The sequence below is a fragment of the Anopheles ziemanni genome, chromosome 2 (assembly GCF_943734765.1).
Source record: "Anopheles ziemanni chromosome 2, idAnoZiCoDA_A2_x.2, whole genome shotgun sequence".
Classification (NCBI taxonomy): Eukaryota; Metazoa; Arthropoda; class Insecta; order Diptera; family Culicidae; genus Anopheles; species Anopheles ziemanni.
The window spans coordinates 68,272,176-68,287,005 of NC_080705.1; the positions used below are offsets into that span (position 1 = coordinate 68,272,176).

Sequence of the window (14,830 nt, forward strand, 5' to 3'; positions counted from 1 at the left end):
GCGCGCCATATGGCGCGCTGCAGCTTTATTCTAGTGGTGGGTAAACCGAATCCCAATCCAAGAAACAGTCGAAACAGTCCAAGCAGCGGATAGTGTTCCTTTGGAACTGTGGTCTTTGTGTACAAAATTTTGAAACGCCTGGTACCAGCGTATTTGGGGGAAAGGATAGTAGTTAGGACTCACACTCCTAATGCCGGTGAGCCAAGACTACCCGGCTATCTGTCTGGAAACGCCCGAAGTTCGTGGTTTTGTAAAGGAGTACAATGGTACAACAGGATGTCGAGAGAGATTAATCAAGCGTGAAATCTTAGGGAGTTCAAACGCCTATGCGCCGTATACGTGAAGCGGGTAGTCTGGTACTGTGCTTGCAATGTATTTAATTTAACTTAATAGAATGAATGAGTCTACATAGTTTTGAGACAAGCGCGCGTAAATGAGGACAATTGTTGGCCATGGCTGTACGAAAAGAACTAGTAGTATGTACACATCTCGCTGTAGTTGGATCCCTTTCTGTTCCTGATAGTGGCACCACATTATCAACCAAATTTAATTGGCGGTGAGAATTACAAACAGAGCAGAAATACCCTCTTACACGGAGTGGTGCTTCGTTAACCTTGGGGGACTCGTCGATTTACCTTTCGAGGTGATTGCTCGAGACCGTTGTATGGAAGGAACAAGATCAGGTTCCTTAAGTAGTACTGGTGGGTTTCACCACACTATCAATCAATGATAGCTGGCGGTGTTAACCAAAACTGTGCGAAAATACCTGCCCTACTCCGGAAAGTGATCTCTTTTTGCTAGTTGGGAAATCTTACCGCGTGGCCACATTAGGCGTACCATACCAAAAACTTGGTACGGTCGAGTGACAGTGTACCAGAGCCGATGGTGCGCTAGAAAGAGAGAAAAAACGGTTTTTACCACTTGGGCCGCACCAGTTTTTTGGTATGGTACGCCTAATGTAGTCACGCGGTAAGATGTACCCCCATGTGCAATCGATGGCGACCGTTGTATGAATGGAACAGAGTTGGATGCGATTGTTCTGGAGAGTATTGCCTCAATGCCCCCTTGCAAATCGCGCAAAAAACTCAATCTATGCAAACATTCTACCCAGCGTTCGATTTGAGTAAATTTAAATCAATTACATTGTCTCTAGATCGACTAGTTATGTGACTAATTCGACTCAAATCATTGTGAGTCGATTCAAACAGTTTAGGATCAAGTCAGAATCGAATCAAATCGAGTCCCAAACAAATCAAAACAGATTCGAGTCCTAAACAAATCAAATCAGATTCGAATCCCAAACAAATCAAAACAGATTCGAATCCCAAACAAATCAAATCTGATTCGAGTCCCAATCGAATCAAATCTTTAGAATCCGTCAAATGGGATTCGAATCCGTCAAAAGGGATTCGAATCTTTAGAATCCCTCTAGGGATCGAATCTTCGAATCTTCCGAGTTCCGATTCTGCCACCACTACAAAGAACCTAGGAAGGGATCTCTACTTCAATCCATCAAACGTTTCAGGCGCAGCAAAATCGCTTCATTTTGCGGCACAAAACCTATTGAAAGTAATTTATTCTAGAACGAATCGGCGCTTTTGACCGCGGTGCGTCCATTAATAGCGGTTACTCTGTGATTCACCGATCCTAGTTACCCCCCACAATCTGTTCGCCCAGCGTGTGCCAGTGCGCGACGACAGCAGGAAGGAAAGGAAGGTAGAAAAATTAGAAGGATTTTCTCGACAGAAGCACAGGGCACTTTCCACACGCGGAGCACACACAGATCCACACAGGTTCACACGGGCGCACTTGCAAACCCAAAGGCGCACACGAGACGCAGCTGCACTTGCTTATAAAAAAGGGCTCACTTGTGTTACCAAGATTAAGGCGACATTTTTTCTTCTATCCATCGGCGAACGTGTGTAGTAGGGCCGGAAAACGTTTTTCATTTGATTCGTCATCGCGTAGCCCACCCCCCCGCCGCCGGTTTTGGTAGTGCCGAACAAGAAGGAACCATTACTGTGATACAGAACAAAGGATAACTTTCGTTGGAAGCAAGCAAGTGCTAAAGCATCTTTTATCGTATCGTCGTGCTTTTTAAGAACCATCAACATGACGTGGGAACCGCAGCCGGATGGTCTGAACCAGATCATCACCTTGCTGAAGCAGTCACAATCAACGGATAATACGATACAGCGGGCGGTGCAGATGGTAAGCGTGGAATGAGGTCAACCATCGGGTTCGTCTTTCACACGTTCGATTATCTTCTCATTTGCAGAAACTCGAGGAACTCAACCAGTACCCGGATTTCAATAACTATCTGATTTACGTGCTGACAAAGCTCACATCGCAGGATGAACCGACACGCTCCCTATCCGGGCTGATCCTGAAGAACAACATCCGCATTCACGGAACGCACCTGCAGCCGGCCATCATCGAGTACATCAAACAGGAGTGCCTGATGGCGCTCGGTGATCCGTCCCCGCTGATCCGGGCAACCGCCGGTATCCTCATCACGACCATCGCAAACAAGGGCGGCCTGCAGAACTGGCCCGAGCTGCTGCCAACGCTGTGCGACATGCTCGACTCGCAGGACTACAGTGTGTGCGAGGGTGCGTTCGGGGCGTTGCAGAAAATCTGCGAAGATTCCGCCGACACGCTCGACAGCAGTGCGCTCAACCGTCCGCTCAACATTATGATCCCGAAGTTTCTGCAATTTTTCCGCCACTCGAGCCCGAAGATCCGCTCGAATGCGATCGCGTGCATTAATCAGTTCATCATCAATCGCACCCAGGCGCTGATGGTGCACATTGATACGTTCATCGAGAATCTGTTCCACCTGTCGTCGGACGAGGATCGGGAGGTGCGGAAGAACGTTTGCCGCGGGCTGGTAATGCTGCTGGAGGTGTGCATGGATCGGCTGATGCCGCACATGAACAGCATCATCGAGTACATGCTGATCCGGACGCAGGACTCGGATGAAACGTCGCTAGAGGCGTGTGAGTTCTGGCTAACGCTGGCGGAGCAAACGATCTGCAAGGAGGTTCTGACGCCCCACTTACCGCGGCTCGTGCCGGTGTTGGTGCGCGGCATGAAGTACTGCGACATAGATATCATTATCCTGAAGGGTGACGTCGAGGAGGATGAAATGATCCCCGATCGCGAGGAGGACATTAAGCCACGGTTCCACAAGTCGCGAACGCATACGCAGAAATCGTCGAGCGGTGCTAGTGCGGTCGGCAGTGGTGGAGATGGCGCAGCTCGATCGATGGAGGGCAATGACGACGACGAGGTCATCGACGATCCGTACGATGATATGGACGACGATAGCAATCTGTCCGACTGGAACTTGCGAAAGTGCAGTGCCGCCGCGCTGGACGTGCTAGCGAACGTGTTCAAGGACGACTTTCTGCCGATTCTGCTACCCATCCTCAAGGAGACGTTGTTCCACCAGGAGTGGGTGATCAAGGAGAGTGGAATCCTTGCGCTCGGTGCGATCGCCGAAGGTTGCATGAACGGAATGATCCCCCATTTGCCCGAGCTGATACCGTATCTAATTGCGTGTCTATCGGACAAGAAGGCACTGGTCCGATCGATCACCTGTTGGACGTTGTCGCGGTACGCGCACTGGGTCGTAAGCCAACCGCACGATCAGTATCTGAAGCCGTTGATGGAGGAACTGCTGAAGCGCATCCTCGACGCGAACAAACGGGTCCAAGAGGCGGCCTGTTCGGCGTTTGCCACACTCGAGGAGGAAGCTTGCACCGAACTTGTGCCCTACCTTGGCTTCATACTGAAAACGCTCGTGTTTGCTTTCGGAAAGTACCAACACAAGAACCTTCTGATACTCTACGACGCCATTGGGACGCTGGCCGATTCCGTGGGCCACCACCTGAACAAGCCGGAGTACATCAACATGCTGATGCCGCCGCTGATTCAAAAATGGAACATGCTCAAAGACGAGGACAAGGATCTGTTCCCACTGCTCGAGTGTCTGTCGAGCGTGGCAACGGCTCTGCAGTCTGGCTTCCTGCCCTACTGCGAACCCGTGTACCGTCGATGCATTTCGCTGATACAGCAAACGCTGAACCAGGATCTGGCCAGTACGACCAGCCCCGGACAGTATGAGCAACCGGATAAGGATTTCATGATCGTCGCGCTGGATTTACTTTCTGGGTTGGCGGAAGGGCTGGACGGTCACATCGAGTCGCTGGTTGTAAGCAGCAACATTATGCAGTTGCTCTATCAGTGCATGCAGGACTCGATGCCAGAGGTAAACTGGCCACACACGCACACACACACAGACGACGTTTTTGTCTATCATTACCATACACTCTTTCAGGTACGCCAATCCTCTTTTGCCCTGCTGGGAGACTTGACGAAGGCCTGCTTCCAGCATGTCCATCCACATATTGCCGATTTTCTCCCAATCCTGGGCCACAATCTGAACCCGGAGTACATTTCTGTTTGCAACAATGCGACTTGGGCGATCGGTGAGATCAGCATCAAACTGAGTAAGTACCACAACACAAACCGTCTATAGGGAAACCGAGAAGATACCGTTTACTACGGCTTCAATGTTGTTCAATTCCAGTGGAGGACACGAAACCGTACATTCCGATAGTGCTGACGCAGTTGATTGAAATCATCAACAATACAAATACGCCCAAAACGTTGCTGGAAAATACCGGTAAGTGAACGGATTTTGACCTTTTTCCCACTCACCAATCACCTTACGTCGCACCCAATCGATAAAATAAAACTTTTATTTATGTGCGCAGAGAAAAAGCCTTATTCCAACCGTTTGATAAAGTGTAACTTTTCTTTTGCGATTGTTTTTTTTTTCGTATTTCCACGTCATAAAAAATGTGAACAATTCTATTTGTATTCCCTTTTTGAATGTTCGTTTTTTCTTCCATATTTGTTAACTTTATTGTGCTATGTGACAATGTGTTGATTGTTTTGGGCGAATGTCAAACAGACCACCCATAGTTATTGGAAGAATTATCATACAACGTTGAAGAAAAGTATAATTAAAAGAAATTTTACTTCAGATTAAAAGATAACTTTATTGTTTATAACTTTATTGTTTTTACCAATGCAGTTTGTAGTTTCATTGATTAAAACGAGATGACATAATATAACAGGAAAAGTTGGAAAAATGTGTTTTTTTTTTGTAAAAACTCAATTTCCCCACCAATTACAACTGTACTGATGAAAATTTGGTTTAGCTTAAAATTTCGTTAATTGTGCACGATTTAATGGAAGAAAAACAAACTGCAAACTTGTTTTCGCCCTTAAATGTTAAACGAATTTTCTCCTACATGTTTTTAAGATTATTTAAAATTGCTTGGCCAAGATTCCGAACTTTGGCGTAAACTGTTGTGTGCGTAGAATAAAACAGATCAATGAAACCGTCCTATCCCGGTTCTTCATCCTCATCCGTACCATTTGCGCCTTGTTTTCTATTTTCTGTTTTTCTTTCTCTTTTTCCCTCTTCCTGTACAGCGATAACAATTGGGCGTCTCGGTCTCGTGTGCCCCGTAGAAGTGGCTCCTTCATTGCAACAGTTCGTTCGACAGTGGTGTGTAACTAAATTCTTTCGCAAGCTGCATATTGTTTCATGTTATTGTTGAGGCCACGTCGATTTATGTGACACACACACACACACACACCGTGCTTTGATTAGGCGCGAACATGCAAACAGTAGTTCAATGTAGTATTGTAGTCCAAAACTCGTTCGTGTTTCAATTTTCTGTAAAACTGTTATCTTACACAATGCGAGTGCATTACTGTTGAACATTATCGAATCATAGCCATTATCTCGCATACTGTAAAGAAGCTTCAAAACGAACGAACGAGTTAGGAATTAGTGAGTTCAACTTAACTTATCGCCTCTTTTTCAAATCCTCTCATCAATCCAAAGGTGCTCCTCATTGCGCAACATCCGAGACAACGAGGAAAAAGATTCGGCCTTCCGTGGCATGTGTCAGATGATCACGGTCAACCCGGTGGGTGTGGTGGCCGACTTCATATTCTTCTGCGATGCTGCCGCATCGTGGATGAACCCGAAGAAAGATCTCCACGAGATGCTGCAAAAGGTAGGTGGAGACAGGAGGATTCTCGGAAGGCAAGCTTTCTCGCTCACTCTGTGCTGTCTTCTTTTGCTTTTAGATTTTACACGGTTTCAAGATGCAGGTCGGAGAGGAAAACTGGAGCCGGTTCGTGGAACAGTTTCCGCCCCAGCTCAGCGAGCGGCTGGCGGTAATGTACAACATTTAAATCGTCAAGCGTTGCAGCAGATTAGCACGACGGTGGTACATTTTTATATTGCTATAACTCATTATCACCACGATCCGTACTCGATGAACGGTAGCAATGTTGTGGAAAGCAGTGGGGGAGGGAAGTGAGAAGCATCGGCAAATGAGGGAAATAATATCCATGAATTATCAAATTCTTGACAAGAGCTAGTGATCGGCAGCTTGTTTGATTTTTTTTAACAAAATGAATTGAGCGAGCGCTTTAATAGTGCAGATGGAATGCTATCACGTGCTAGCGTTAAAGTTAACACATTGCAATAAATTTGCGCTGTACACGTTAGAAAACAATTTGTTCATCAAACCAATAGAATTATATCTTAGAGGTAGATGGAAAATTATCGGTAAAGTATTTCTTCAGCGCGGTCGCCAATTAAAGGCTAATAACTTCAAACCTAATGCCACAACAGCAATGTTCTTTTGTTCGTGTAGAGATCCTACGAACGTCCGTCGTAAACGTGTACATCTTTGAACCGTGTGTGATATTATTTCACTCTGGCGTGCAGATGCTTCGTTGGGTTTATTTAATTTAGTTTTTATTTTTCTATAACAAGTAAAACCCCCTCCTCTAAGCGGGGTGCATGGAAAACTAGTGCACAGTTGAATAGCGATTTTTCAATTGTTTCGTTAACATTGAAGCATCCAACATCGCGATGTTTAAACGTAATCATTAACTCTCCCCCACTCCATCCTCCGATCCCATACTCCCCATCCTCCTTCTTTCCCTTATGAATAGAGAGAAGCAAAAACAACAAAGGATATAGAAACCAAAATAGGAATAGGAAACTAACACAAAAAGAGAAAGAGAGAGCAAAAGAAAAGTGCAACCAAACACTAGATGAAATTAGGCAGGCATGTGAGTAGAACACAAAAACTAATACTCTCCTTTTTGAGGACTTCCGTCACTTAGGCGGACGTAGGTGCTAGGGTATCTCCTCTAAATAGGGCGTAGGGCACAAAGAGAAGGAGAGAGAAAGGGAGAAAAAGAGCTAAATCGCTAGGGCATAGTTGAAGGGGCTAAAGGCGAAGCAAAGAAAACCTAAAAGAATAAAAAAAACAAATACAAATCTAGACGATAGGGCTGTGCGTACTCAAGTAGCATAAGTGATTCAGTGAAGCAACTAACTAGCAGCAGCAACATAGAGTGTAGGGAACACAGGGAAGCTAAAAGGAAACGGAAACATACCAAAAGCGGAATGATATCCAACATTGCCAAGTCGCCAAGAATGAGGAGATAGAGATTAGAGACTATTGATTAGTGGAAGGTGAATTTTAGGGCAAATCTTAACTAATTTCAAGACAGCATAGGGTAAATATGATAGGGAAATCTAGGGAAAACCCCCGGTAGGGAAATAATGTATGATTGGAGTGTGGATGAATGCATGTGTGCATGTGTGAAAGTTACGGCTATTATACTTTGGTTTTGAAATGCAGCGAATAGTGCAGAAAAACAAATGCATGCTATTAATTTATCGAAGTCGTGGGGCAGCGGGCTACTCATGTGTGTGTTTCCCTTAGTTTTCGGCACTAAGCCACAGCTACACGCCACAATGACAGGGCAAAGATAGGTGATATTATTAATAGGAGCAACACTGAACAAGTAGGGAACCAAAGGCAGGCAAACATAGGGCACATTAGGGCATACCGTATCCTCGCGTTCGCATTCGTTTACCTATCCGGGTTCGCGTTAACCAAAAAGTCTCCGTCGCGTCGGTTTCGAGTTCCGGGTCGCGTGTATCGTCGTATAATAAAAATCGGTCGTTCGTACAATTCATAATCCGCGGGTCGCGTCTGTTCATTCGTTCGTTCGTAAGCAGTAAATCACGGTTAAGCGTCGTTTTATTAGTCGTTGTAAGTAGTGTTTTGTTTTCCTTCCCTAGTTTCTGTACTTCATTTGTTATGGAGATAAATCATTAAACTTGTTAGCATGCATATCGGTACAAGAATTGTTTTGCTACTATCGAGATTTCCCAGTTATGTTGTTCAGCAAAGTATAAAACGTTACATTGATATACGTGTAGAATATAAGAGGTGGAATTTACGGAAGATAACTGATTTAAATGAATGGAATGTTTTTAAAAAGAAATTCAATTAAAGTAGAGATCACTGTAGAACACAAAAAAGTAAGATTACGGAGCGCAAGGCTGACGATTCCTGCAACTGGACTGGACGTAAGAAATAACTCTTGGACTGGTGCAACTTATAGTTTTTTTTTTGTTTTTTGTTTACACAATTCTTACTCGACGTACTGATCGTCCTCTTTTTAAGGCACCAAAAAAAAGTCGCAATTTAAAGACTACTGGAAATTCGGTGTATTTTGTGCCATTAGCCAGATTAAACATTTATTTATTGATTCCAACCACAAGACGCTAAACGAGAGGTAAAAGAAACTAATGTTGTTAGGGAACAATCAGAACGAAATATATAAATATATTACTTATCGACGACTTGAAAAAAATCTACAAATACACACACACATACGTGAGGGTGAGGCACAACGTCTGAGACGATAATAAGTATTCTAAAGCAACAATAACAGATACCATTCTGCAAAAAAAAAAAACAGGAACTTTACACACTCTAGCCAAAAAGATAAGGGATAGAAACAAAAGGAAATTAATCTAATTTATTAACTCAAACGCTATGCCAAATGGGAGGGCAGTTTGATGGACGGAGGCACATTTAGATCGTTAGGGACAAATAATAAGTAAGTAGGGACAACAGGTAACTTGTTAGGGATACTATCGGAAAATCAATCACAAAACTGTGCCAACGGGAAACTTCAACACACATTTCGTGTGTGTGAGGTACCGTGGTTAGCAAACTAAAAGACTGAACAGCAATCCAGAGCATATTTTCAAACAAGATAAATACACAAACCAACACATAGAGCACCAGGACAAGCGCTAAAAATCATTGGACTACACTGTAGGTAACATTATAAAGAAAAACATAAAGAACTCTCGACCACACAAAAGAAGGCTTATCAAGGTGAACGAATCCTATTTTGTGCAAATTTACTAAGGCAGTACAAGAGATACACAATTGCATAAACACTCCTATTCCATCTGTTTGTTAATACTTTTTGCAAACATGTTGTTCAACACTTTTCCTTTTACGTACATTTATTCGATGTGTTGTCCTTCTTCTATTTTGATGTTAAAAGTTAAAACAACACCACAACAACCGGTTTTGTGAACAGTTGGTTTGCATGGCAACTGTTTTTCTTCATTTAATGATGTTCAATTGAAAGGTTCAATCAGCAAAACAGACCAAAATTCAGAATTACATCCAGCGTACAGACGTAAATAGATAAATGCAGCCAAACTAAAATGTATAGTATCCTGTGTTTAGAATGTAGTAAGAAAAGCTAGGGAAACGTAAAAGACGGAACAAATGAAAAAAATCTTTCTAACTCAAAGTAGTAGGGCTGTGGCAAAGGAAAGGGTAAAACCAGATAACAATAAGATACATAAAAAAAAAATAGGTGACGCAACAGTAGGGCAACGGAAAAGGAAAATCGTGGTTACGCGGAGTAGCATAAAATGGTAGCAACATTCACTTAACATTAACTGTCAAAACAAGTTCTGAACCCTGAACCAGCAATTTAAAACTCAAATTACCATGGCAACGTTAAATGTTTCATTCGTTGCCATGGTACGGCGTGGGTTCTCGAATCCCAACCAAAGGCAACGTGCACAAAGGGGAAAAAGTCTAGTACGTCCTTAACGGGCACGCATGACCAACAAAAGACGGCCGTTACGCCAAGCAGAAGAAAAGAAGCAAAGTACCAGTAGAAGAATCTTTCGAAAGTTAGCGTTAAGTGAAAGTGGCTATCGTTTGAAATGGGCTTAAAAGACTATTAGTAATATATTTAAAGAATTCACTCAAAGCAAAATCGAAGCGCTAGGAGCTTTCTGTTCCGTGTCTCAACTGGTTTCGTGTATTCGGCTGTTCGCTGTTGTGATATTTCAGTGTTACTAAAGTAGGGTTTTCCGTCTGATTGCAGCTAAGTTTTACGGTTCCTTTTTAATGTTTTCTTAAATAGACAATTCGCTACCATCCATTGTCGTCTTTATGTGTAAACAGATCATTTGAAGGTAGGGCAAAGAAAATAAAGTAGGCGGTAGATATGACATAGAAACAGATGCTTATCTCTTAGCACCCGTTTTGGGTGGGTGGTATTTTCCTCATTTTGTATAGGGTTTAAAATATTCGTATTTGATACAGCAGTGCAAGCAGGAGCAGCAAGCAAGCATAAATAACTTGTGACAAACCAAACCAAAACTTTACTCCCGCCGGACCGTCGCGAATCGTTTAGTAAGGAAGCAAAACATAAATTTAGCGTTATCGGGTCGTCGTTCCTCGAACAAATGTGAAAATCTCTCCGCGTCGTCAACACTGTATCGGGTCAAACTCGCGTAACAAATCTCGCCGTGATCGTATTATTCGTTGTCGTCGTATTATCTCGCGAACGTCCGTTCTAACTGATAGGTGCTAGGTGATAGTAGGGATATTAACTAATTGCAAAATAGGGAAACAAGAAAGCTTAGGGACAGCAAGGGTGACAACTGAAACAAGGCAGGCAGAACTTAAAGTGATAGGGAAACCAGAAAAAGATAGAAGTATAAGGAGCTGTAGGAGTGAGGGCCAAATAGAAGCAAACCCAACAAAGAGGCAAGCCGGAATTGCTAATCAATTGTATCAAACTCAGCAGTAGAGAAGTTTGCTTTTTGTTTTTCGTAGTTTAACCAATACTTTCTCTCCTCATCTCGCTGAAACCCAGAAGCGTTCCACACTAATGTACTCAAAAAGAATGGTTGAATTTGTGTGTGCGAAAAAACAATGATAACGTGTATGAAAGGGTAATGAATGTGCAGTAATATTTAGGTAGGTTTATTTCTGTCCCATTGTCCTTGCTTAACCCTCTGTTAACTCTCTACCTGAATCCTTAAATTAAAATTTTCAAACGAAATCAAATTTCTTTTTGCCAAATGTCTCTCAAAACAATTTCCTTTAAGTGCCGCATGAGATGTAGTTTGGGACGAAATTAGCTCGTTTACATGTTCCGATTGGTTGGTTAAACGTACCAAGGCAGCATGTGTTGTTCTTCCTTTCGAAATTGTTGTACTGTCGGTGTACATTTTACTTACCCCCTTCGACCTAAAGCAGGTTAAAAACTACTCTTCTTGAACTTGTAACACATTCGATACTTGTTTAGCAAACATAACTTTAAACAAACGGTGTGAGGAATGATCGATGATTGAATGTAATTTGGATGGTTGCGAAAGAGCATAATATTAAGAAAAGAACATAGCTTTAGGAGAGCAGGATCAGGAACAAGCAGTATATAGGGCAGCAGAACATGATAGAGAAGGAAAAAAACTTAACTAGAGTTGTATATCAGAAAAGAAGTCTCATCCCCATTATCCATTCCAAAAAACAAATCCCTCCCTCCTAGCGATTGTGTGTCGTTTTGGAGACACATCATTGTCGTTCTTTACACTCCTCCTGTTCCCTCTTCCTTTTTTCCATTACAGATATCACGAGCCTAACAAAGTTCGTTTGTTGATTTTAGCAAAAGAAAACGAAACTAGTTCATACATATATCTTATCCTTTCCCATGTTCCCGCACGTGGGCAAAAGTCAATAATGGAGTTTTAAAAACAAATTTGCCTTCGAATTTGGTGGCAGAATCCATCTTAAATACAGTTCTTCATCTTTCCCGATAAATTATGATTAACTCATCGCTCGCTCGCAGCTTATATGATTTGTGTGAACCTAAATGGCACAAAAAGAGAAAACGATTACTAATGGTGCAATGTTTGCATACACAGCTGCAGGATATGCATGCCTTGTTTTCGCACTTGATTGAACGGAAGAGTTTGGTGTTGTGTAAAATAAGAAAATATCTCATGAAGTACGGTGGAGCTAGCAAAAATCGAATACAAATACCCCCACGATAGTAGAGTAATAATAATCATAAGAGCAAGGAAAGCAAGAGCGGCACGTAAAAAGAGGCAAGCTTACTAAACAGAACGAAACATCAATATCAAAAGTCCATTTTAGGCGATAGCAACATTCACTTAACACTAGCTATCAAACGCTGTTTGCACAAGTTAACACTTGTAAATTCAAATTACCATGGCCAACGAATGAAATATTTTACTTTACCATGATAATTCGAGTTTACAAGGCGAGTGCGGAAGGCGTTTCTCAGTTTGTGATGAATGAAAGTTGCTATCGTTTAAATCGAAAGTTGCTAATTGGCTTTTAGAGGATATGAAAATGTTCCTACAGCAATCCAAATTGATCGAGTTGTTTGAAAGAAAGAAAAAAAAATTGTGAAAAAAAACCGTTAGTTGTGCATAAAACAATCCACAGAATAATTTTACATTGTACTGTACAGAAAAGTAGCTCTCCGTTACGGAACATGTCAACATACACTAACAAGAAGAAGAAGAAAAAAACGACGAAAAGCCACAAAGAACGCTATCCCTAGTTCAGTCAGTATAGTTTAGTACCATCAAAAGGTACACTGGTTTAAAAAAAAAAAGGAAGCGAAAGTCATGAAACATGCGAGCAGAGATACTTAAACTTACCGTAACTTCTTTACGTTTAAGTGCATACTGGAAGAATTTGGAAAGCAATCCAACCACAAAACATGGAGCTAGGTAAGCAATGAAATAGGTCTTTTAAAACAAATTCTTTACACATATATAACTCCCCACAAACCAACGCATAAGGACATGCACACGCGCGGGGCAGATAGGGTAGAGTAGAGCAGCAACCGTAGATAGTGTCGGCATAAGATTTTGGGGCGATGAAAAAAATAAAGGAGAAAAAAAAACCTAGCAAACAAGATGCGCCAACCCCCGGGCTTGTAGTTGTGAAACTCTACAAAACAAGCGAGTGGTGAGAATGATATTGAAACATACAACATAAAATAGAATTGAAAGCTGAAAAGTGAATATACTATTATTATATTATATATCTAACATCGTTTGTCTCCCGGGTTTGTTTCGATCCATCCGAAAGAACATAATCGTCCCCTCCCCCTCCCGACCCTCATCCGTGTCATCCAGCAAGAAATGTTGCAAAGAAAGGAAAACACAGGTTAAAATACTTAATATACCTTTGTTTCAGTGTTTTGCTCGTTTTCTCTCTTTGTTTGTTTGATTTATCTAATCATAAAAACAAGTAATAAGAATTAATTTAATAATAAGTATGAATCGCATCGCACCGATCATTCATCCAATTTTCGCTCCTTACATTTGCTCCGCTCCGGCATGATGGTCCTATACGGCCAACGTTCGCCTCGGGCATGTTTCTTCTTGTATTCTTTTACATCTTTCTCCTTGCGCGGGTTCTTTTTTTCGTGTCAAAAGTTCGACAGTTTTGCTGGATCCTGGCTTGCAAAGTCGCTTTTCTCCTCGCTAAAGGAAGGCCCAACACCTAAACCGTCCTGTTTGTATTGATCTTTTCTCTATCTTTTGTTTGTTATGTTTTTTGTTCATTTTTCTTTAGCAAAGTTTTCCTATCTATGTTTTGCTTCTTCTGTGTGTGTGTGTGTTGTTTTTATTTAGTATCAGTTCTCGGGTTTCGAAGCTCATTTATAATTGTTTCTTATTGGCCAAAAATGGATCATTCCTACGTTTTCTCTGTTCGAATTTGTGCCCGAACAACAAAACCGAAAGCGCAATGAAGAAAAGAAATAATAGAGAGGAATACACGACGCACATTCGCGTCTCTTCCCTGCTTCCCCGCCAGCCAACCCAAGCACTAGTTTCTAATACGTAACCGTCTGTCGTTATTTTTGTGTTATTGTTTCTTATCGCTCAAATTCGATCAATCGTCACACTCGATCAAGGGCTCCCCCTCAGAGGCATGTGTGCTAGGCTAAAGGCATGTGCGTCGACGATGACGACTGAATGCTTTCATCTCCAAGGCCGCCGCAGTGGAGACACAAAAAAGTTAGTATAAAAAACATACATTACAAGTACAAAATCTCTTTCTTTCTATCAGCGCAGCTTGAAGCACACGGTTTGCTGTCCTACATATGAAGGCATTGTTTTCTTGTTTTGTGATGTTTAACATTAGTATGCTTGATTCGCAGTTCTGTCGTGCAATTCACTTCCTCCATATCCAGCCGGTGCCGATACGTCTTCCGGCAAACGAGCGAAAGGCATTCGTCAATTCCTACCGCCAGAAGGATGTGAGTTGATAGTTGTTGCGTTCGTTTCATTACTTTGATAAGTTAATCTGTTTGCTTTGCCATTTACACACCGCCTGCCAGCATAAGGCAATCCCTGCTACTGCGGGATGTTTCAAAATGTGCGCTCTCCCGCTCTCTTGTTCCACCATGTCAATCGCAACCACCTGTCCCGCCTGCGTTCTGCTGTGGCAGGCAATTAATTTACAAACTCTATAGGCCCATCAACGAACAACGTGTCAGAGACGGGGCAGATACGGTTGGGGTGCATCTAGTTTTGTGTTCTTTTTTTGTTCGTATT

The 14,830-nt window shown here is 42.5% G+C and overlaps 1 protein-coding gene across 2 annotated transcripts; it reads left to right on the forward strand.

Annotated features, from left to right (window-relative positions):
* The first annotated feature begins 1,534 nt into the window (after window positions 1–1,534).
* On the forward strand, window positions 1,535–6,381 carry LOC131281413 (transportin-1). 2 transcript variants are annotated; one of them, XM_058310743.1, is made up of 7 exons: window positions 1,535–2,217; window positions 2,354–4,273; window positions 4,343–4,514; window positions 4,595–4,690; window positions 5,509–5,584; window positions 5,927–6,101; window positions 6,175–6,381. In XM_058310743.1, exons 1-7 carry the CDS (start codon window positions 2,113–2,115, stop codon window positions 6,280–6,282), a joined length of 2,652 nt encoding a protein of 883 aa, XP_058166726.1. In that variant the 5' UTR covers window positions 1,535–2,112; the 3' UTR covers window positions 6,283–6,381. The 2 variants fall into 2 exon arrangements, with proteins under 2 accessions (XP_058166726.1, XP_058166725.1); XM_058310742.1 differs by having other exon boundaries at window positions 1,535–2,211; window positions 2,279–4,273.
* Window positions 6,382–14,830: the final 8,449 nt, after the last annotated feature.